The 22382-nt window shown below is 43.9% G+C and overlaps 4 protein-coding genes and 5 non-coding genes across 10 annotated transcripts in view; 7 read left to right on the top strand and 2 right to left on the bottom strand.

Moving 5' to 3' along the window:
- Positions 1-830: 830 nt before the first annotated feature.
- On the bottom strand, positions 831-9650 carry ZWILCH (zwilch kinetochore protein). The gene is made up of 18 exons (XM_014874550.2): positions 9414-9650; positions 9052-9103; positions 8480-8575; positions 8251-8369; positions 7525-7721; positions 6956-7035; positions 6538-6693; positions 6262-6333; positions 5853-5946; positions 5426-5481; positions 4519-4621; positions 3861-3940; positions 3524-3680; positions 2913-2941; positions 2432-2568; positions 2068-2163; positions 1863-1981; positions 831-1256 (listed from the first exon to the last, which is right to left on the bottom strand). Exons 1-18 carry the CDS (start codon positions 9467-9469, stop codon positions 1165-1167), a joined length of 1791 nt encoding a protein of 596 aa, XP_014730036.2. The 5' UTR covers positions 9470-9650; the 3' UTR covers positions 831-1164.
- A 66-nt stretch (positions 9651-9716) lies between these two features.
- RPL4 (ribosomal protein L4) lies at positions 9717-15557 on the top strand. Its single transcript, XM_014874620.2, has 10 exons — positions 9717-9843; positions 11160-11331; positions 12746-12852; positions 13178-13316; positions 13638-13762; positions 14027-14156; positions 14560-14716; positions 14856-14939; positions 15120-15240; positions 15320-15557. Exons 1-10 carry the CDS (start codon positions 9841-9843, stop codon positions 15485-15487), a joined length of 1206 nt encoding a protein of 401 aa, XP_014730106.1. The 5' UTR covers positions 9717-9840; the 3' UTR covers positions 15488-15557.
- Positions 10974-11074, top strand: LOC148222284 (small nucleolar RNA SNORD16). The gene has a single exon (XR_015806631.1). It is a non-coding gene; the product is annotated as a small nucleolar RNA SNORD16 (small nucleolar RNA).
- LOC148222283 (small nucleolar RNA SNORD18) lies at positions 12577-12647 on the top strand. The gene has a single exon (XR_015806634.1). It is a non-coding gene; the product is annotated as a small nucleolar RNA SNORD18 (small nucleolar RNA).
- Positions 13013-13112, top strand: LOC148222282 (small nucleolar RNA SNORD16). Its single transcript, XR_015806637.1, has one exon. It is a non-coding gene; the product is annotated as a small nucleolar RNA SNORD16 (small nucleolar RNA).
- LOC148222281 (small nucleolar RNA SNORD18) lies at positions 13849-13916 on the top strand. Its single transcript, XR_015806636.1, has one exon. It is a non-coding gene; the product is annotated as a small nucleolar RNA SNORD18 (small nucleolar RNA).
- On the top strand, positions 14198-14268 carry LOC148222280 (small nucleolar RNA SNORD18). Its single transcript, XR_015806635.1, has one exon. It is a non-coding gene; the product is annotated as a small nucleolar RNA SNORD18 (small nucleolar RNA).
- A 325-nt stretch (positions 15558-15882) lies between the features above and the next one.
- Positions 15883-19146, top strand: SNAPC5 (small nuclear RNA activating complex polypeptide 5). The gene is made up of 3 exons (XM_088172703.1): positions 15883-16050; positions 17102-17191; positions 17661-19146. Exons 1-3 carry the CDS (start codon positions 15961-15963, stop codon positions 17754-17756), a joined length of 276 nt encoding a protein of 91 aa, XP_088028829.1. The 5' UTR covers positions 15883-15960; the 3' UTR covers positions 17757-19146.
- A 440-nt stretch (positions 19147-19586) lies between these two features.
- The window catches only part of MAP2K1 (mitogen-activated protein kinase kinase 1), a 32168-nt gene continuing 29372 nt past the window's right edge, over positions 19587-22382 (bottom strand). For both annotated transcript variants that reach the window (XM_014874621.2, XM_088172702.1), the window contains exons 10-11: positions 21509-21554; positions 19587-20499 (exon numbers count right to left, since the gene is read on the bottom strand). In XM_014874621.2, the coding sequence (XP_014730107.1) occupies positions 20386-20499; positions 21509-21554 (160 nt within the window). In that variant the 3' untranslated portion in view covers positions 19587-20385. The remainder of the gene's footprint in view (positions 20500-21508; positions 21555-22382) is intronic.

Raw genomic sequence — 22382 nt, 5'->3', positions numbered from 1 at the left:
AAATTTAAGATAATATATACCTTGTATTTAGGTGTGGAGAAGAGTTGTTTGAAGTGAGTAATCCGAGGTGACAACTTCTGAATCAGATTTAAACCACATCTCTACAGTTTGCTTTACAGGAACATGACTTACCTTACACAATTCTGATATATTACACACAAAAATATGGATTTTAAGTAATCCAAGCACTTCCAAAATTAACAGTCCACCTTAAATTTCCTTCTACTGCAGGTAGAAACAAGTACTATAAAAACCTGGTTCCACAATTCAGCTGGCTGTACTGGAAACCAGAAATTGTAAAAATCTGTAATAATCATCTCTAATTTATAGTTTCTAAAAGCATGAATATTGGGGGCTTTCCTTATTCTTACTTACCCATAGTTAAGTTTTTAATGCAAAATATTTGTCTCAGATTATTTAGTCAGCATGTACAAAACTATGGAATTATTTAAATTAGGCCACCAAAATGTTACCTCACTGATGAATCAACATAACACATGCAACTGCCAAAATATTTAAATTTTTATGTCCAGCCAATTATACTACTTTTGTTTTTCAAAAAAATATACATAACATACAAGACAACACTGTTAAAATAACTCACTTCACATTGAAGGAATAAAATAATTTGAAGAGGAGAGAGAAGTATTTCCAAGAATACTCCAAAATATAAATTCAGGGACAAAGAAACCCAAAGTAGCTGAAGATCCCAAGGCCTTGGATGAAGTGAAGAGCTTTCCAAATCCTTCAGGATGATGAAGCATCACTTGATCCCAGGAGAACATGACAATATTGTTTGGTTTGTTGGCTAAGATAATTCACACTTTGAACAGTGTCTGATTGCATTTTTAATGATCAAAAAATAAAATATAAAACCCCAAAGTGCACAACTTTGTTGAATGCCTGTAAATATATGAAAAATATCCACCATTATTTACAAAATATTTATACTGTACAGTCATAATTGCACTACATTTTTAAAAATTAGGTGCTACAGGTGAATTGTGGCTGTGGAGGTTCCACTTAAGTGTAATAAAGCAAATAAATCAATGAATATGAACTGTTTGAAGCCCAGAGTGTTTCTAAAAGTTCTGTTGGGACAGAAAACACTGAATTTTCCCCCTTTTTTGACCTTTCCAGTCCTGCCTGCTCAGCAACATCAACTTAAGTGAACTGCACCTGACTGCACTGAGTCATGGTAATAAAATACAGCCTCTCTTCACTGCTTCCATTTACTGTGGAGTCAGAAAAGAAACCTGCAAAGACAAAGAGAAAAGTTGGGATTAGGAGCAGTTTCCAGAACTGTTTTACTGAAGCACTTCATGACAAAAATCAATAATGACAGGAAAGATTCACCAAATTCTCACATCAAACCTCATTCCAAAAAGGAAAATGATTTCTGTACCAGTCTCTCTGCTTAATTCTTCCCCATTCTGATGCTTTTCCACTTGTTCTACATTTGCTTGCAGCAAGGAAGATTTTCTCCCTTTGCACTTTCTCTGATTTGAGACCAGCATTAACAACAGGGAAATTTATCTTCAAAACTCTTCTCAGATTCACTGGCAAACATTTTAGAAATAAGGTGCAAGATTTTTTGTGCAGCAATCATCTCATATTTGGAACTATTGTCATTTTAACTCTAAAAATATAACTCAGCCAAGGTGAGAAAACAAAAAGTCATCACTTTCTGAATATCCTTAATTCTATAAATACCACCTCACTCTTTTAAGTAGTTGACAAAATATCATTTTGCTTTTGCTGAAAAGTAAATATAAAGCTCAGACCCACTGAACTCAGGATAAAAACTGAATTTGTTTGAAGTTTGTGCTTTGATTATTTCATTTCACACCAACATTCCCCACCTGAATTATTTGCTGTGCCATGTTCAACTGGAGCACTGGTACTGACTTGCCACGTTGTTTTAACCTCCTTCTGTCCATGCCCACTACTTATCTCCACCTTCCAGACTTCAGGGTTATCACTGAGAATAATCAAAAACCATCAAAACTGAGTCAGGTACTCAGTCACATCTGAATTTTATGCTGCAAACACTGAAGTTTCTCTTACTTTTGATAGAATTTCTTCACCAGAGCTGGTGTGATGGGCAGCTGAAACACGTGCTTCTCATTCAGAGGGTTCTCCTTGTAATACTTCATGCAAATCCTAAAAGAGATATCAGGTTACTTTCCTTAAAGAAATGCTTCTACAACAGAGCATAAACCTTGTGCAAAATAAACTATACTCTCACATTTTATTATTTCCTTTAGTTTTCAGTTTTAGTTCCAAAGCAAAATTTGGCAGGAAGATCCAACTGCTCCTTCTGCAGTTTCACTATCACCAACATTAAGGTTTCTTAAAAACACCAAACAACAAACTCTATTTGTGATTCCCATTTAAAGAGCAGAAGTAAAAATAAAAATGAAATAATTACTGTGTCAAAGGGAAGAGGTTCTCATGTCTGAACTGCAGTAAGCCTGTACAGCTGACCATGATTTCCAGCATGTGGTGAAGCTTTTGAACACGCTGGACTTGTTCCTGCAGATCCACGGATGTGGAAATGAAGTAATCCTGGAAGAGCAAGAGCCTCTGCTCTTACCTGACCACTCAGGCGTGCTACAGACACACAAAACACCCTCAGTAAATAAAATCATCTTCCTTCCAAGGATTTTAGAGTGGCCCAGCAGACTCAGAACAAAGCCCCATCAAAGTGTGACAAAGGTTCACTGCCTTGACAGTGACCTAGATGAGACATCAAGGGAATTATCTGGGAATAAGGAAACAAAACAATGACATTTCTGCAGTGTGCTGTTCCAGCCTCATAATTTGCAGCTCAGTTTCTCAGCTTATATGATTTGCATGCCACCATCAGCTAAGCATGCTCTGCTTTATAAAATAAAAATCAAGCATCTCACCAAGTAGGTTACTGTTGCAAGTTCCTGGCCTGTAAAAGGAACAGCAGGAAAAAATAATTAAAATTTAATACATGTTATTAGATCAAATACAAGCAACATTCAGATGATCAAACAGGAAATTCTATGAAAGTACAAAGTCAGCAGGAATGTGATGTTATTTATTGACATGATAATTCACTCCAAACAAGAAAACCCCTCTAAAGTGGTATTGTCAAGGAATTATTTTATTTATCACCAAGGTTGCACAACGAAGAAACCCACCCTGTACTTGGGGACAACCACCCTCCTCAGGACATACAAGTTTACCAAAGTAGTGTAAATAAAAAAGCAAATAAATAGAGAATGAAAACAGGATGACAGATGCAAAAAGAAATGAAGGGGTAACAACAATGGTAAAACACAAAGCTATGCTTCTTTTGAAACAAATAAGTTTTGAAAATTTTGAAATTTAAAAGCTGAAAAAGGTTCCATTATTAAGGAAGTTGGAAACTTCAGCACTTCAGCAGATGGGAAGGAAGGGAGATGGGAGGTTACCCAAAAAGTTCATTATTTCCTGCATGGAATACTTTTTCTCTTGAATTCCTAATGCTGTTACCAAGTGCCAGGCTCACCTATGAAAAAACTGACATAATCCTTCTTCATCTTCTCCAAGCCAATCTCCAGGAGCATCTGAATGGGAGTGATGTCACTGAGGGAAACATCCTCCATCTTTCCATGGTAGGACTGCTGGATCAATTGACTTAAGAAACTGCTACTCCCTTGATGAATCTAAAAATAAGTAAGTTTTTGTGATGGAACTGTGCATGAAACATCATCAACATTGCTCACAAGTTCAACACCAGGGAAACAATTTAAAAACATAAATGAGGGGCAGGGAAGGGACAAGAACTGCATTTTACTTGAAACTATCCCAAATTTCAACATTTATTGTGAAATACAAATACATACCCATGGTTGTATCTCACCATGTTCCAGGGATTTTATGACCAGTGTGAAACAGTCTATTAACTCCTGATAGGAACTGACACCTGGAAAGAAAAACCCAATATTTTAATTATCAACCCAGGCTCTTTCTCTGGCTGTTAAGTCAATAACAACGGGCCAACACACCCTTGCATGAACAAAACCCCTCAATTAAAGAATGAGAGCTGAAATTAAAGACTGCACAGCTTTTTGGCAGCTTTGTCATACGATGATTTTAAAAAAGGTTACTCTAAAAAAACAATGATCAACAGAGACCACTGAACTCTATATACACTGAAAACTGTCCTTCAGATCTAGAGAAAAAGGAATTATAAAGTTTTCAGTTTTAGAGCAGATGGGTTTTAGCTTTAGAGCAACTACCAATGGTTAAGTACCTTCTGCAGTCAAATAAAATGAAATTCTCTCCTGCTAGATGCTGGTCTGCCATTGGAAGGTTGTAAGAAAATTCATCATCCTACATCCCTAAAATGGGCTCTTTTAGGAAAAGACTTCTGATACAATTTTTCTGAAGAGCTGATGAGTCCTTAAAACTCAGAAATGGACAGGAATTTCCGTGAAAAGACAACACTGTCTAGCAGATAAAGAAAATGAAAGGGAAACAGATGGGGGACAATGTACTTACTTTTCATCTTGCACCATAATTGCTCAGTAAAATCCAGGTCTCCTCGCTCACCAAAGATTGATTTTATGCAACTGTCCACAGCATCTGTGTCACACTTGATTTTCTGGAAGAATGTATTGGTCTTCAGTGAAAAATAGTGCCTGGCAGTCAAAAACCTTCCACATCTGAATTTCTCCAGAGATCAAAACTTGGCTGCATCACTGATTTTCACCCTTTTCCAGGGAAATTGGTAATTTCCCAATTTGAAAGTATATTTTTATTTAAAAGTGAGTCTGATTCTTTGAAGAATTATCATCACACTGGATAACTGCTAGCCTTAGAGCAGAAACAAAAGGCACTGTCAGACACTTCAGATTTCAGCCAGGTATTGTCTGTGTACCCAGCAGTGCCTGGGAGGCCAAAATCCAGACACTCAAATTCTCAGAGCAGAGAAATACTTCCCTAAAATCCTGATACAGAATAGTTCTGTTGACTCAAAAATCAATATATTCTTAGATTATCAACAAAATTCTGCTTCTCTCTTAATAGAAAATAGACCTAAACCTTTCCTTGTAGGCTGAGAGGGGGGAAAAATCTTTATATAACCAAACACATTTTTTATAACTTGAATTTGCCTACTGCTTCACAGTATCATCTCTAGATAAAGAGGACACATATTCAGCTGATCACTAAATTAGGCAGGAAAAACAAATTAATGCTAGAATGCAATGGCACAAAGGTCAGAATTTCCAGAAGAAATCAGACCTTCTCCCATTATTTTTACACAGTAGATAGAAAGCAAGAGATCCACGTTCCTTTACATTACTATTTACATAAAAATAATACACAAGATTTAGTCAAAATCTGAAATAACTGCAGTTAAAAGGGAAGCAAAATGACAAAGCAGCTGTTAGAAAATTGCACACACCTCTGTTTCATTCTTGTTTCCAAATATATAATCTCCATCCAGCTTCTTCTTTAAATCTAGTAGAGTTAAAAAAATAAGTTCCACTGCTATGAAAAGTGTCATCAAACCAATCATTAATCCCCAGGCACATTACAACTAACAAATACACTGAATAATAAAATTGATTCATTTAAAAATGGTTTATTGGGTAAGGATATAGTCTGAAAAGACTTTTAGGAAATGTTTTTTATTATTATTACTTTGATCATGACACTAGGACAAAGAAAAATTGCAAATATGTATGAACCTATTTAACTCCACTGTGCAGTGGTTACAGCACAGAAATGAACATTTCCAGTTCTGATGCTTTAGAAGTTGTGTGTGGAATTCTCTGTTACTCCTGTGAAGTGTCACACCCCTCCCTCCCCATGGAACAAGCAGCATTTACCAGTCAGAAATTCCTGGACCAGTTTAAGAGCTGATTCAGACTCTGATGGCTCAGGCCACTCAGTCACACCCGTCCTCAGACCTTCAGCCAAAGCCTAAAGGCAGCAGGAAAATCACAACAGAATTCAGCTCTTCTTTGGAGTCCTGCTTGTACCATCTGTCACAGATAACTTCACCAAGAATCACCAATCTCTTCACAGCTAACCAGCTGTTACAAATTCTCAGAATTTCCTGGATGATTTGTCCTCTTTGTACTCAAGATTTCTAAAACTGAACCCCAAATTTCAGCTAAAATAAACCCTTGAAGTTATCTTTGAAACATCTGATGAAGTTTTCAATAAAGCAGATTATTAGCACACAAAATCCCCATTCCATGCAAAATGAAATTGGAATTTCTCCCCTGCACTCACCAGGAGGAACTGCAGCTCTCGGTACAGCTGGAACACAGGACTTCGGGGGTCTCCTGACTCCAGGGCAATATTCTGAAAATTCCACAACTTTATCTCAGTTTCAAACTTTAGAAATCAAGTGTCCTAAAATTTTCATCAGTGAGAAGCATGACAGCACAACTTATAATTCAGCTGATGAACAGGTGACATTGCTTTTATCTTCCATCCTTTCTACTGCTCATGATGTGAATTGTGCCAAGAGCTTGGGTTTATTTTGCTTTTTCCATCCTGACTTACCAGGGTGGCAGCAGAGATCAGTGGGGGAGTCTCCAGAATCTTTTCCACACCATTCCATGTGATATCCACACAGATGTTGCTTCCAGATTCTGCAATGGTGTCCTCTATTGCAGCAGCTGCAATCAACTCATACTGAGCAAATCCTTTTGTTGTCACCTAAAATTAACAGATTTCCAAAAATAAAACAACAAAAATACCAGGGGCAAAGTAATTTTAAAAACATTTCACAAACACATAAAAAGGGTTAATACCACACAAATGCACTATAAACATGACCTGAAATCAGAGTGTTATACTATAGAATTATACTGAGTTTCCATAAAGGATTTAAAAAGCTTCCCAAAACCAGCATCATAAATCCCAAAATTTTTAAGTTTTAAAACTTCAACTGAAGCCACAACAGAGAGTAAAAACTTACAACAGATGAATGATGTCTTATTTTATGTTCCATTTTGAGCTCTTCCAGGTTTGCAAAGCGGGTTTTATCAGCTGTAGGACCTAGGAAAGGAAAAAAAGAGAGAATCAAAAACCTCATTTGACACAATTCAATTTTTGCACTTCAAATTCATTCCCAAAGACTCCATTTGGTGAAGCACGACTCGTGCTGTCCTTTAGAGAGCTGGAATTCTCCCTGCATTGCTGCTATTGATTATAAGAGCTGATATGAACATAAATAAATGTTTAGAATGAGTCAGAGGTTGTGTGAGATGCTGAATGGCAGCAGTTTAAGTTTCCTGTTGTTGCACCTGAGTTGAGGTAGGCCTGCACAGCTACAGGTGCATCAAAATTAAAAAGCCATTTCCCCACACAACATTGGTTATAAATAACTTTTCTTTTATTTTAACCCCTTCTTATTCATTAAAACCAGCAATAAAGAGCATTTCCAAGCCAATATCACACAAAGAACAAAGACAGCATTGTGACATCAGCATTCCCACATTTTTTAGCCTGTCTCATTTAATTTTCTGTGCACCATGGTCACCTTACCATCACATGAAACTGTGTAAATATTGAGTCCTGTGACTTTGTTTCCAGCCTTGAGAGGCTCAGCTCCAATCCAGCAGATGTGCTGAGGATCAGAACCATCACACCTGGCCCAGAGGGGAGGAAGCACAACCAGGTCACTCATCCCCAGGTAACTCATGTTTGGGTTTTGCACCATGGTGTACAAGGAAATCAACTGCCTAGAAATAGGAACAGGGAGAAAGTAAGATGCCAGCAAATAACAATATATTAATGTAGAGTGAAGATTCTAAAATTATAATTGAATATTACATTTTAAGCTAATTAAAGGAATACATTAGTTAGGTAAACCACATTTTGGTACCACACATTGGTATTTAAATAAAACCAAAGGTGCAAACCAGATTTTTGAGGCTTATTTTAACAGGAGCTTTACCAAAAAAATAAGCATTGTAGTCTCAGTGAGGATGTTTTGCTCATCTACACCCAATGAATCCCATTAACCCAACAACTCAGCTTACAAGTGCTTTTCCAATGCCTGGATTTTAGCTTTTTTTTTTTTTTTTTAACACTTTTAGCCATTAAAAGTAGGAAGGCCCTTTTGCAGGATGGAAAACAGTCACAACTCCTCATAAACTAATGAATAATTTTATTTAGGGGATTGAAGATACAGGTTCTGAATATCAGAAAAAGACACAAAATTACAAAACAAAATTCCCTCAAAATGGGAGGGAAAGCTTTTACACTTACTTTGCTCTTCCAACAGAAAGTGCCAGGGCTCCAGGATTCTCCTTTGGCAAAACCTCGGAGGCATAAACAGCATCATCTGTTCTTGATTCCTCCAGGGAGTCACTTTCTTCATTGTGTGTCTTTAAGAAGAGAAATGTGCATGTAAGTCAAAAACTGCAAGGTGTGTGAAAAAGATCTGCTGGGAATTCAAAAGTCTGGGTTACATTTAACATCTATCATGCACACTTACAGCTTTCTGCAAAATATACATTGCACTGCTTCCATTCCAAAACTTTTCAACGAGATTTTTGCAACTGCCACCAACCAATGAGATCTCTACGTCAGTCTGCAAAATAAAAAAATCAACATTCTTTAATACACTCTATAGAGACGTTGCATTTCAGCTTCTTTTTTTTTAATACTAGAAGTTGCAAAATTATATAATTCCACAGACTGATTTCCTATTGCATCCATTTATGACCCACTTGAAGCCTTCCTGCAGTACGTGAAAGGAGCCTAAAGGAAAGATGGAAAGAGACCATTTAAGAGGATGAAGTGACTGGACAAGGTGGATCAGCTTCACACTGACACAGTAGTTTAGATCGGAAATTAGGAAGAAATCCTTCTTGTGAGGGTAGAGAGGCCCCGGCACAGGTTGTCCAGAGAAGCTGTGGCTGCCCCTGGATCCCTGGGAGTGTCCAAAGCCAGGTTGGATGGGCTTGGAGCAGCCTGGAATGGTGGAAGGTGTTCCTGCCCATGGCAGGGAGTGGGATGGGATGATCTTCAAGCTCCCTTCCAACCCAAACCGGTCTATGATTTTACCTCGTAGAGATAGGGATGTTCGGGGATACTCTCCTTTCCTTCTTCACGTATCCTGAAAGAAAAGAAAACGTTGAGATACATGACCTTTCCCCTCAGCATTCCTCATTCAACAGCAACATCACCCACATACATTAAACATTCTAAGGCTGCAACCGGAGCCTCAGCAGCCTCCACACAAGCGGGGCCAGACCTCCCTCAGCAAAGCAGCGGAGACCCCAGGCAGTGGCCCCGATCCTCATCGGAGCAGGAGCCCGGACAGCCCCGGGAACAGCCCCGATCCCCACAGGAGCAGGAGCCCGGACAGCCCCGGGAACAGCCCTGATCTCCACAGGAGCAGGAGCTCGGACAGCCCCGATCCTCACCGGAGCAGAAGCTCGCCCAGGCCGCCGCCCGCCCGGCGCCGCCGCTCCGCCGCCATCGCCGCCCGCCACAATCGAACCTCCCGCTCGCCGGCGCTACGCGATTCCTGTGAGGGGAGGGTAACGCGTCACGCTGGATCCCTCCGCCAGAACAGAGTCCCCTGGTTTGGCGGGGAGCTGAGCGGGACAGAGACGCCCGAAGGGCTCGGGATGGACGCGAAGGGGCAGAAGAACCTTGGATGGAGACCGGGACCGGGACTGGAGCTCGGTCCCGAACTTGGGCCGGATTTAAGGGTTGACCGCCCGGCGCGGCAGAAGCGGCGGTCAAGAGGCGGAGGCACATCCACGTAGTGACGGCAGAGTGACGAGTCCTTCCTTTTCCGGTCGGGGCGCGGCGCAGGCGGGCGGCCGCACGAGCAGCTCCGCCGCCATGGTGAGGAGAGCGCCGGGCCCGGCCCGGGGCAGCGGCGGGCCGGAGGGGAGCGGGGCGGGCAGCGGAACCAGCCTGGGGGAGCCGAGCCCAGCGGGCAGGGCCGAGCCACGGGTAGCTCGGGGGCCGCGCTGGCGGCGTGGGGAGCGCGGCCGCCATTTTGGGCCCGTCAGGGCTCGGCGGCCGCGTGGAGCCCGTGAGTGACCGAGCGGGGCCGGGCCGGGCTGGGGAGGCCGCGGGCGGGAGCTCGGCGTGGTGCGCCCAAATTCCTCCTTTCCATGGGTATGGAAGGGATGGAATAGATTTCCATCGCCATCTGGCAGCCCTTTGTAGTTTCCTCATGTATTTATCTAAAGCAAAACAGGCCCCACGGGAGCGTTTGCGCCCCTGTAGAGTGGGAGGAACGGCTTTTATATATGTCTTTTATTAACCTATTTTTGTTGCAAAACAGGCTTTAAGAGGTTTTAGTCTAGAATCAAGTTGCAAGTGAACAACTTTTCTTGCCAGTACAGCTCGGATTGTGCTCTGATGCCTTCGCTCTGCTCAAGTTTGTTGTTTGTATTGGGGTCTCTGGGTTAACACCAGGGGCCAGAGCCTTGCTGCTGACCAGTGTCACATGCAGTGATGGCTCTTCCAGTGCTATTAGCTGGTTAGTTTGGCATTCTCGAGTATTTTAATACCTCTAAAATGAGCTGATGGTGGGAAAGGGAAGGAAGATGCTTTGCCTGTACTGTTACTAGGAGATTAATTAATAAGCAATACTATATAATGCTAATACTGTTCATTCTCTGGCTATTTCTGGGCATCCTTTCAGCCTTTTGACAGGCAGCTGGTGCTGAGAGCAGCTTAATTTTCCACTGCACAAATTTTAAAGCACCAAAGATTATTCAGAAGGTCTAGACTAACCTCTGGCACTATTTGATGAGCTGCAGTCATTGCAGTAGAGAAGTTGGTTACAGCATTTCCAAATTCAAGTTGCCTGGTTAACACAGGTGAGTTTTTTTTAATAGTAGAGGGAAGTAGTTTTGAAGGGGTTTGTTGTAGAGCCCAAAGGCTGAACTGTAGAAATGCCTTGGAAATCGAGGTGTAGTTTTCTGGGCATGAGTTGTGGAGCTCAACTTCGAGTGAAATATTGCTGTGATGACGTAATTTGCGTCTTATCCAGTGCTCAGCGACAGTTGCCTGCTGTCACCGTGCTGGCACTGCTGAGCTGACGACTCCTTCCTTCTGAGCAACACTTGAAGAGTTACAAAAAAAACACCACAAATTCCCTTTAGGAAAAAATTCACTTTGCTACTCAAGGCTCTGTGCTTCCCCAGGCTTGCGCTCGGCCGCTGATCTCCGTGTACTCCGAGAAGGGGGAGGCGTCGGGGAAGAACGTGACTCTGCCCGCGGTGTTCAAGGCGCCCATCCGGCCCGACGTGGTGAACTTCGTGCACACCAACCTGCGCAAGAACAACCGGCAGCCCTACGCCGTCAGCGAGCTCGCAGGTACTGCAGCCGAGAAAGAAAGAAAGAAAAATGTGAATAATAACGCTGGAGTCGGGGTACAAGTGGTCATCAGTGGGGTTTTGAACTTTTCTGTGGAAAACACTGCTTTTGAGCTGAAGCCGTAAAAAAAAAAAAAAATCCGAAATTAAGTAATAAAATTAAGATCGCAAGTGTCTAGCTTGAATAAAAGTGTGTGTTTTCCACCTGGTGAAAAATTTAAAATTTAGTCTTAAAATAGAGCAATATATAATATATAGCAATATAATATACATAGCAATATAAAAAATAGATCGCAAGTATCTAGTTTGAAGAAAAGTGTATAATAGGACACGGTGAAAAATTTAAAGTCTTAAAATACAGCAATATAAAAAAATAGATCACAAGTGTCTAGTTTGAAGAAAAGTGTATAATATCACATGGTTAAAAAGTTCAACATTTAAAGTCTTAAAATAGAATAATATGTAAAAAACAAAGTAAAAGTTTTAAAACTAAGGTTTCTTCTTTACCTTCATGAGTCTAAATAGTACTTTTGTAATTAAATAGAAAAGTGTTTTCTTAATTAAACTATTTGGCCTTAAAAGGCCTTGTAAAAAAATACATCTCCATTTTTGACTTATTAACTAGAAATACTATAAAACCCATTATAACGTAAATAAAAACGAATGAACATCTAAGTCCAAACAACAGATACTACCCCTTACACATTCAATCCCAGCCTTAAAAAAGAAAAAAAAAATTAAAACACAGTTAACAGCCTGGTTTTAAGTGGTTTGAAATGCAGCATTTTTATTATTTCTGAGGAGCATCCAGGTGGTGTTTTGGGGTGCTTGAAATGCACTTTGCTGGAAGTATCACAGAGCCAGGGTCCTCAGGTGGAAGTGTCATTCTATGCAGGAAAAACATCAAACGGCTGAAAGTGTTCCAGGTGAAAATCCCTGCTCCACATTGACCTCGTGAGATTGAGGGATTCACCAAGGAAAAACTGCAAATGGGCATTTGCTTGATTTACTTCTATTATTGGTGTAGTAACTTCTGCTTCCCAGGAAGTCTGTGCTAGGAACGTGCCTTCTTAACCTTATTTCTGAGTTTCACACAAACATTTTAACAAAAAATCATGGTAGGTATAGCAGTGCCAAGTCAGACCTCCAGACTGAGGAAAATAAATAAGTGTCTTAAAGATCTTAGATGAGACTCAAGTCCATTTTTTAGACTACGATTAAGTTTTCCTGATGGAGATTCGTTATGCCGAAATGATGAGATTCCACTTCATTGGTCCGTGTTTCTGAAACACATGATTGTGTGGAAGTTCTGATTGGTGCCCTGAGTTGAGCATCCCTGTGGCTGTGGGAGCACCACGGGGATGTCACTCTCTGCCTGAGATGTCACTCTCTGCATGCCCCTCTCTCTGTTGCAGGTCACCAGACCAGTGCTGAATCATGGGGTACCGGCAGAGCTGTTGCTCGAATCCCGCGAGTCCGGGGTGGTGGCACGCACCGCTCTGGCCAGGGTGCCTTTGGCAATGTATCCTTCCATGGCAGTGCTGGCTTCAGGGGCACGGAATTCAGCCAGCAGAAAAGCTTTTAATACCTAAATGTGAGATGGAGTCTTTTTCTTGAGGTAATGGCTGCAGCTCAGATTCCATGTGACTCCCGCTCTCAAACCACCATGACCCGTTCTGTCTTGCCATGATGTCGTAATTTGCGCCTTACCCTGTGCCCAGGGACAGTTGCCTGCTGTCAAAATCCTGGCACAGGTGGTTGACGACCCATTAATGCTGAGCAAGCAATAAAAAAGTCACTTTGGGATAAGAAAACTCCAAAAAGTTGTTCTTAACTGCAGCTCCCAGATGTGTCGTGGCGGCCGCATGTTCGCCCCGACCAAGACCTGGCGGCGCTGGCACCGCAGAGTGAACATCATGCAGAAGCGTTATGCCATCTGCTCTGCTCTGGCTGCCTCTGCCCTCCCAGCTCTCGTCATGTCTAAAGGTGAGAATTCTGTCTCTGGAATTGTTTGTCTGAGCCAGCGTTGGGTACTTTGTGGTGACTTAAATGGAGTTTTGCATTTCTGTTGATGGAGGCAGAGATTTACTCAGCACTCAGGTACACAAAGTCCTGTGTGAGACAGGCCTGTAAGACAACACTGGAACTTCACTGCTCTGGTTACTGTGCCTGACTTCATTTCATGAATTTCTGTCATGAATTTAATTTATCATGTATCATTTATGAATATACAAAGCAATAACTTTAAGGAATGGGTCCAACCAAGGTTAGTGAGCAACACTGAGTGTCCTGTGAAATCCTCTCTAGGCCACCGCATTGAGGAGATTCCAGAACTTCCTCTGGTTGTTGAGGACAAGGTTGAGGGCTACAAGAAAACCAAGGAAGCTGTTCTCCTCCTGAAGAAGCTTAAAGCTTGGAATGACATCAAAAAGGTGAGCTGGGGAGGTGATTCAACACAGGTGATTCAACTCTGCAGTTATCAGAGTAGGAATTCCAACTAGTTCTGCATTTTGACTCTGGGGAATGATGAACTTCTCACTGGTCCGTGTTGCAGATCCACAGTGATGATGGTGAAGTTCTGACTGCAGCAGAGTGTTGGGTCTGCCTGGTGGGCTGGGGACTGTGTGGATATTCATGTTGTGCTTTTCCCAGGTGGGCTGGGGGCTGTGGGGATATTCAGGTTGTGCTTTTCCCAGGTTTACGCCTCCCAGCGCATGCGGGCTGGGAAGGGCAAGATGAGGAATCGCCGCCGCATCCAGCGCAGGGGACCCTGCATCATCTACAACGAGGACAACGGCATCATCAGAGCTTTCCGGAACATCCCAGGTAATGAACCTGGCACACACTCTCTTCTGCTGGGAGACTGCCTGGAATGATGAGATTCCACTTCATTGGTCCGTGTTTCTGAAACACATGATTGAGTGGAAGTTCTGACTTGCTGCAGTAGTTGATATGTTCTTTGTAAGAACCTATTGGGGTGATCTTTAGGGTGTCTGTGACCAATGCTGTAGTTGTTTCCAACTGAGGCTGCTGAGTTTGCTACTGAAAAAAGGCTGATGCTGATTATTATTAATTGAAAAATACAATAGAATTTTCATACAGAGATGCGTGTAGCTCCGTAGTGTCAAAGCCAAAAACCCCCAATCTCTGCATTTTATCTATTGCTTAGCCACACTTTCCTCGATTTTAATTCCAAACTGAAGGGATTGCTTTGCCTGGTTTGCTGCAGGAATCACTCTGCTGAACGTGAACAAGCTGAACCTGCTGCGCCTGGCTCCCGGCGGCCACGTGGGGCGTTTCTGCATCTGGACAGAGAGCGCCTTCCGCAAGCTGGACGATCTGTACGGCACCTGGCGCAAGGCTGCCACGCTCAAGAGCGACTACAAGTGAGTGCAGCCACGGTGGGAGAGTATCCCCCCTTTTTTCCCAAGAATAGGGGTACTGGGATTTGCTCCTGAATGCCTCGGTATGGTGAATTAGCCATGGTTTTATCACCCACTCACGTTCTGAACGTTGGTTTCGCAGCCTGCCAATGCACAAGATGACCAATACAGATATTGGAAGAATCATGAGAAGCCAGGAAATCCAGAAGGCCCTGCGTGCTCCAAAGTGAGTGATTTTATTTAATGAACAAAGACTTTGCAGGGAGGTTTGAAATCTGTTTCAGGCTGGGATTTTTTTAATTTCTGGGTATAAACACAAGGAATTGCAGTTGTTCAGATTTCAGGGATAATTCAGCAGAACTGGTATTGTGAAATGAGACAGTACAAACATGGCTGTGCTTTTCAGGAAGAAGATTCAGCGCAGAGTCCTGAAGAAGAACCCGCTGAAGAACCTGAGAATCATGATCAAGTTGAACCCGTACGCCAAAACCATGCGGCGCAACACCATCCTGCGGCACGCCCAGAACGTGAGTGGGGCTCTGACTGCCGGGGCTGGGGCTCCTGTTTCACTTGTTGCCCTCACTGATCATCTCTCTGTCTTTTCAGCACAAACTGAAGGAAGAGAAGAAAGCCAAGGCCCAAGCCAAGTTGGCAGCCAAGGCCCCGGCTGCCCCCAAGGCAGAGCCCCCTGCCAAGAAAGCCAAGACAACCAAGGCAGCCAAGCCCGCGGCGAAGGGCAAGGCTGAGGCGGCGAAGGGCAAGGCTGAGGCGTAACCACGGCCGTGCCGCCCCGCGGGGGCTGTGCCCGGGTCTGTCCCGAATAAACGCTGTTGGAACCCAGAAACCCGTGTGGGGTGTGCGTGTCTGAGCAGGCGTTCGAACGGGAACTTCCGGGGAGGGGAGGGAGAGAGGGAGATGCGGCTGAGCCCGCGGGAGCCGGGATCGCTGTTCCCGCTGCGAGGGAGCCAGGAGTGGCCGTGCGCTGTGAGGGCTGTGGGTGCTGTGCCCGGCCGTAGCCCCACGGTAGACACAGGCGCTGTGACCAGAAGCGGCTGCACGTGCGGTGGCCGGCGGTAGCCACGTGGTGGCCACGCGGTGGCCGTGGGTGTTCTGACCGGCGGATGCTGTGACCAGAAGTGGCCGCGCGGTGGCGGTCGCCGCGCGCCGCTGTCGCGATGTGACGTCACGCTGTCGGCCGGTGACGTCACGGGGCGTGGCGCGGCGGTTCCGCCCCGGCGGCGGGGACGATGCTGAGCCGGCTGCAGGAGCTGCGCAGGGAGGAGGAGACGCTGCTGCGGGTCAAGGCGGCGCTGCACGATCAGCTCCGGCGGCTGCGGGTGCGCGGGGACAGCGCGGGCCGTGGGGCCGGCCCTGGGCACGGGAACGGGAGCGGGAGCGGCGGGGCCGGGCCGGGCCGGGCCGAGCTGGGCCTGCCCCTCAGCCCCGCTCCGCCACAGGACCGGCCGGGTTTGGTGCTGGAAAAGGGAGAGCAGGGAACTGGTGCGGGGTTTGGGGTGCTCTGTGAAAGGGGGATCCTGCTGCGGTGCTCCGAGAGCTAAATGGGGTTTTGTGCAGGGGACATCTCAAACGGGTAAATGTAATCGCGAGTGTGTGTAGGGCCCATCTGTCAGAGGTACCTGTAATTGTATGTGTGCATTAAGAGAGAAATGCGAGTGTACACAGGATACTTCTCTGAAAGGTAAATGTGAGTGTGAGTGTATGTAGGATATATCTAAGAGGTAAATGTGAGTGTAGGTAAAATACATTAAGAGATAAATGTAATTGTGAATGTACATAGAATACATCTCTATGAGGTAAATGTGAGCGTATTTAAGATACATGAAGAAAAAAATGAATATGTACGCTACATCTCTAAGAGACTGAGTGTATATAAGATACATTAAACAATAAATATAATTGTAAATGTACATAGGATACATCTCTAGGAGGTAAATGTGAGCTTATGTAAGATACATTAAGAGATGAATGTGAGTATATAAGCTACATCTCCAAGAGATAAAGTGAGTGTATATAAGATACATTAAGCAATAAATGTAATTGTGAATGTAAATAGGATACATCTCTAAAAGGTAAATGTGAGTGTATGTAGGACACATTAAGAGGTAAATGTGAGTGTATGGTTTGCCCTAGCTGATGGATGGAAAAGGAATAGTTTGAGGTAGGGGAACTGAGGACTACTTAGGTTTAGAGACTCAGGCATATTACAATGAAGGAGCTTAGAATTGTAGAAGATTGAACAATTTTTTTCCAAGACTGACAGGTAAAAAGCCCAAAATGGTGAGTCAGGAACGTTAAGCAGTGTCAGGCAGGTCGGGTTGGCAGGAGTGATGTGCTCATGAGTGCCAGCAGCTCCTGTGGCTCCTGCAGGTGGAGGAGCTGGCACTGCAGTCCATGATCGGGGCCAGCGAGGAGAAGGTCCCTGTGCCCCTGCCAGCCCTGGCCGAGGACACTCAGCAGGTAAGGGGGTCCCTGGGGTCAGAGGGGGTCCCTGGGGTGGGAGGTGCCAGCATGAGCAGAGCTGGCTCTGCATGGTTTTCCTGTGCAGTTCCTCGTGTCACCTCACTGATGCTGCTCATCCCTGCAAAGCTCACCTGTAAAATGTGTTTTGCTGCTGGTTTGTTCCAAGGGTTTCAGCTTTTGCCATCCCCAAAAGCAGCACTGTGTTTCCAGGGGGACTGGGACATAGCTGTGTGGTATTACAGCTCCAGTTCACCATTTATTAAATATTTTAATACTTTAAGGCACATGTGCTGCAGCTTTTCACTCAATACCTGGCCAGCCTGAGCCAGCTGCAGCTTTTCCATGGAGACCAGGGCCTTGTTGCTGTCATGGGCTCTCAGATCTTTAATTAACAGCTCTAACAATGATTTGAGAAGTGTTTGGTGTCTGTGCTGCGTTTGGTAATCAGCCCTTTTCTCTTGGGCAGATGGACAACGAGGCTGCCATCAATCAAACTGAGTTACACCTTAGTCTTCAGAATGATAAAGAAGAGGAAGAGGAAGAGGAGGAATCTGATTCTTGAGAGAAAATCAGAGATGGTTTTTCATACAGACTCAGGAAATTCTTCTTCATTCATCTGAAACTCACCAAGTGATTTCCATTTTGTGCTGTGTGTGGATATGAACTATTTGATATATCAGAGTCAGGGCAGTGACACTGAACACGTGAATTTCACAGACTTGGCACATCTTGACTCAGATGTTGAAAGAATAAAAATCTGCTGCACAAATGTAGCATAATCCATTCCACATTTCAAACCTAATGTAGCTCTTACAACATCTTTGTATGTGGAAGGGAGAAGTAATTGATCAACCAGACTAATTAACACATGCACTGAAAGCAATAACTTGTCTGTTCTCACTTCCTGGTGTGAGAAACAAATCCAGGTCCTGGAGGCTGGTGCTGCCCCAGTGATTACATTATAACCTCATTTGTCCAAACTGGGAATTTAAGATACAGGGTGAGAAAAGATGTGTCCAGGGCTGTCTCCAGCCTTCAGCTGCTGTGTTCTCAGTTCCATGGAAAGCTGGAGTTACTCCCAGAGTCCTCCCAGTGTCAGCCCAATTCTGAGCACAGCAGGGAGGTTTCTCTGTCCCCCTGGTGCTCTTCAGTTCTGTCAGTCTGTCCCAGAGGACTTTCTACTTCTGCTCCTTCAGAGCAGCAGCCAAGGAGCCTTTAATTTGTCCACAAATTGTAGAGCAAGAAATGATCTGTGGTGCTTGTAACAAGCTAATACTCTTAAATTGGTGTTATTTTCTTCTCTCATTGTAACCTCATAAATCAAGGCAAGGGCACCTGCCTTTATGTGATTCTCGAGGAGGAGCATGAGGAATTTATAAACTTGATTATAAATGGAAAATGATGTGAAATCTCCACAATTTTTGCATTTGGAAAAGTGTCTGGTATCCTGGGGGTGGTCACAACTGACATTCAGCCTCCAGTGAATTCCTGCCACTGTTTAATGAGTGTTAATTTGGCTCTTGTTTGGTTTGTACCAATGGAAACTGCTGGGATATAAATGTGGCTTCATCCTGTACTAAAGACTATTTGGGTTTTGAGGATCCTGGATGTCTTAAAGGAAGGAATTTGGAACAGGAGTGAAGAAGAGAGTAAAAAAAACCCAAAAGTCTAAGCCAAAAATGTTCTGGTCAGATAAGCCCTTGCAGTGATGTGTGTGAAGAGCTGGTTTGGGAGGAGCTTAGGAGCCAGCCTGGCCTTTCTTGGCACATTTCAACTCCAAAAGGTAATTTTAACCGTTGAAAAATATTATTTGTGCCCAGCATGGTCCAGGGTAGTTTTCATGGATAGAATTGCTGCTGCTTTTGTGAATGAATCCCTTGCTTTTGGATTTGAACAGCCCAGTTCTAGTGCATGTTGCAATAAAGTTCTTTTCCTGCTGTCCTTACACACAACTTGCAGTGCCCAAATCATTGCTGCATTGTCTGGGGGAACAACCCAAAGTGGGAGTTCAGCCTCTCCAACCTTGCTGTGTGGTTCTTCTAGCAAACAGTAAAAAAGGCTCTGGTGTGGTTCTGTTTGCTGGGTGTAGGTAAAGCTCAGGCAAGGGTTTAATTTCCACCCTGCCAGCTGTCACTTCAGCTCTCATTCCTGCCAGGACAGGCTGGAGGAAGCCCTGGATGTGTCAATGAGTCATTTCCTGCTCCAGGCTGTGCCAGCCCTTTGATACCCGATCCTTTGGCCATGTGGAAGTTCATGTCCCGCTGATGGGGATTCCTTTTGGGGAAGAATTTCAGGCATTTCCTCATCCAAAGCATCCTTTGAAGCGGCTGAAATTTATAGTGCAGTGACCAGATTAAAGCCTCGGTCAAGTTGTAAAAAAAGCTTCAAGAAGTTACTTGATAATATATTTATTAAGAGAACCCATTGCTAAACATCTGAGAGAATAAAACAATAAAGGATTTTCATACACTTTTAGACACTAAACACAGTTGTCATGACTCTTTAGGTTAAAAGAAAGCAAAGTGCTTGGATCATTGTCTCGATTCCATAGGACACTTCCAAGAACTAACTTTTAAAAATCAATTAGAAAGACATACATCACTAAATCCAAGGATGATGATATGTTCGAAAAATAAATATAGAAATATGAACAAGTCTACAATTAGAATATCGCCCTGTGCATTCCAAGAAATGCAGAGCTCTTGCCTTCTTCACCTGCAAAGAGAGAGATCTCTAGACAACAGCAAAATTGGAGCCTAACTTTTGGGAACAGCTGGGCAGCAGCAAAGCATGCTCACAGACAGGCTCGGAGCATCCCGATCCCGAGCCCGGGGAGCTCAGGGAAAGCATGATTGAAGTACCAACGATTTACAAAGAGTCTTGATAAAGTTCAAACAAGCCAGGGGCCAACCCCCAAGCCCCAGTGATATTTTCATTAAGAAAGAATATCCATAATCACCTAAAATCAGCAAGCACTGGAACTTACACAGCTTACATTTGGTCAGTGAACGACGGAACCCGGTACGATACCAATTAGTTTAGGACGAGATTTAAAACCGTTTTGGCACATGCTATCAAGACATTCTTCCTTAAGAGGTGAAATACATGTTTGAACAGGTACAAGCTGAGGAGAGAGGACCAGGAGAGCGTGGTTGTCACCAGAGGTACAGTCCAGGAGCTGCCCCCGGGGCTCAGACGCCGGCGGCGTGCGTGGGGGTGCTGGGCTGGTTAAGGCCGATGGTGGAGCAGAGCCACCCCGCAAAATCCACCTCCTCTGCCTCGGATCTCTTGATGAAAGCATGGATCTGAGCACAGGAGAACAGGGTCAGTGTGCCAGCTCTCAGCCTGCTCAAGGAACAGCCCTCAGGAGCACCCAGTAACATAAATCCACTCGGAAAATCAAGCTGTAAAACTTTACAAACCACGTGGGGACTGTAAAAGTATGTGGTGGTTTATAAAAGTTTTTTTGAAATTTTTGACACTACGAAGTGTAAAAACCACGTGGAGAGTTTTGCACAGAATTGCAGAACACCCAACACGTGGCCAAGTGTCCCAGAGGAATCCTGGAATATCCTGCCACAGTGCCTGCTGCAGAGCACTTGCACCACATAAATGATAAGGATGTGACTCAGCCACTCGAGGTAATACTCTGGAAAATGTCTGCCTGGGCACTAAAAGGCTTTTTTTTTGTAATTAAAAGAGTCTCTTTGCATTTTGCACCATTATTGTGCAGCAGGGTCAGGGCAGGGAAAACCTGATTTTCTGCAGTACAACTGAAGTCCTGGCATTGCACTTAAAACTATGAAAAGATGCACTGAGACTGATATGGTTATTTCACACAGGGAAAAATGCAGCATTTGTGTTGAGTTCTACAGATTTTTGCAAGACAAAGCTGGTAAAAAAGTGACAAATTCTGTGTTTTACAAAGATGATTAAAAATGTATTTAATTAGTCTGTATGCTATGTGGAGCTTTGTTCTTTTGTCCTCCTAGAAGTATTAATCAATACTTATTATTAACTAACAAACTCAAGAAAGAATTCTTTTGTTAATTAAGTCACCAATTGTGATTATCAAATGGCAGACTCCACAACCCACCAGAGTTTTGGATTCCTTGCTAGTCCCTGTTGTAGGAGGGTGTGAAAGCTGCAGCCCCTTGATCTCTAGCTCAGAAAAGCTGTTCCTCCTCAAGCTGAGCTGCTCAGGAGCCTCCAGCCACCCTCAAGGCCCTGTGCTCTGATCTGCTCTGGGCCAGCTGAGCAAGCCAACCTGCCTGGGAAAGGGCTCTCAGATCAAATTAAAAACCTTTCACTTACCATCAGCTGCTTCAAGTCGGCTCTCTCAGCAGGATTTTTAATTAAACTAGGAAAACACAAAGTGATGCACAAGTTACACTCTGTTATGTTTTAAAATAAAGCTGGAGTTGTGTCCTGTTGGTTGTACTGCTCTGGTCTGATGACACCACTCCATAAAAGCATCAGGTGCCTCTCAGGCAGAGATGGGAGCCTGCAATTCCCTTCTGTGGGTTCCACAGCTCCAGGTAAGAAATCCTGAGGTGTCTGACACTGATGAGTGTCTAAACCAAGTGGGGAAATAAATCCCATTTCAACTAAAGCAACATGAACCATGTGTCTTTGTCCCAAGTCTCTTCAAGCTCAGTATCAAGTAGAGCTATTGCATGACTGTCCTTCCTTTTGGAAGCTGTAAATACAGATATTTGATAAATAAATCAACTGTTGAACTGCAGTGAGCTGCCTCCCTTAGCACTGGTTCAGTGCTGGCATCACTGAGGAGCAACTGGGGAAGTGAAGAGATGGGAGAATGGCTGCTGGGATAAAGGTGTTGGTTCATGGGCAAGAAAAAACATCTGGAGCCTGCAAGATTCAGCAGCCATGGCACAGGCACTGCAGGATGATGTGCCTGAGCCTGGCAGAAGCTGTCTGTGCTCTGGGTCACTCCCTGAGGCTGGGAAAGGACTGCTCTGAGCTGCACACAGCAGCAGAAATTCAATGTCAAAGAGGGGAATCTCCCTGAGCCTTGGGGTTCCTCTGCATGCACGTGTTGCCTGTGAGATGAACTTTAGGCAATTAACACCCAAAGAGGATTTTGCTGATTGCAATCCTCACATTTGGCCTGGCCTGGAGCAGGGACTGTGATTGCCAAGTGCCTGACAGACAAATCAGGGCTGAG

This window comes from Sturnus vulgaris, chromosome 13, assembly GCF_052056855.1.
Source record: "Sturnus vulgaris isolate bStuVul1 chromosome 13, bStuVul1.hap1, whole genome shotgun sequence".
Taxonomy (NCBI): Eukaryota; Metazoa; Chordata; class Aves; order Passeriformes; family Sturnidae; genus Sturnus; species Sturnus vulgaris.
The sequence above is the reverse complement of the archived record's forward strand: the minus strand, read 5'-3'. Positions and strand labels throughout refer to the sequence as shown.

What these genes read in the sequence shown, in the direction of transcription:
- ZWILCH (XM_014874550.2), bottom strand. Translation starts at nt 9,469, where the DNA reads ATGGCGGCGGAGCGGCGGCGCCGGGCGGGCGGCGGCCTGGGCGAGCTT. An exon ending in CTTTCTGTTGGAAGAGCAAA is followed by an intron (nt 7,722 to 8,250) that starts GTAAGTGTAAAA and finishes TCCTATTTCTAG; the next exon opens with GCAGTTGATTTCCTTGTACA. An exon ending in ATTATGGTGCAAGATGAAAA is followed by an intron (nt 3,941 to 4,518) that starts GTAAGTACATTG and finishes TTTTCTTTCCAG; the next exon opens with GTGTCAGTTCCTATCAGGAG.
- SNAPC5 (XM_088172703.1), top strand. Translation starts at nt 15,961, where the DNA reads ATGCTGAGCCGGCTGCAGGAGCTGCGCAGGGAGGAGGAGACGCTGCTG. An exon ending in ATCAGCTCCGGCGGCTGCGG is followed by an intron (nt 16,051 to 17,101) that starts GTGCGCGGGGAC and finishes TGGCTCCTGCAG; the next exon opens with GTGGAGGAGCTGGCACTGCA. An exon ending in TGGCCGAGGACACTCAGCAG is followed by an intron (nt 17,192 to 17,660) that starts GTAAGGGGGTCC and finishes TCTCTTGGGCAG; the next exon opens with ATGGACAACGAGGCTGCCAT.
- RPL4 (XM_014874620.2), top strand. An exon ending in GCCAGGGTGCCTTTGGCAAT is followed by an intron (nt 12,853 to 13,177) that starts GTATCCTTCCAT and finishes TGCAGCTCCCAG; the next exon opens with ATGTGTCGTGGCGGCCGCAT. An exon ending in TCCTGCGGCACGCCCAGAAC is followed by an intron (nt 15,241 to 15,319) that starts GTGAGTGGGGCT and finishes CTGTCTTTTCAG; the next exon opens with CACAAACTGAAGGAAGAGAA.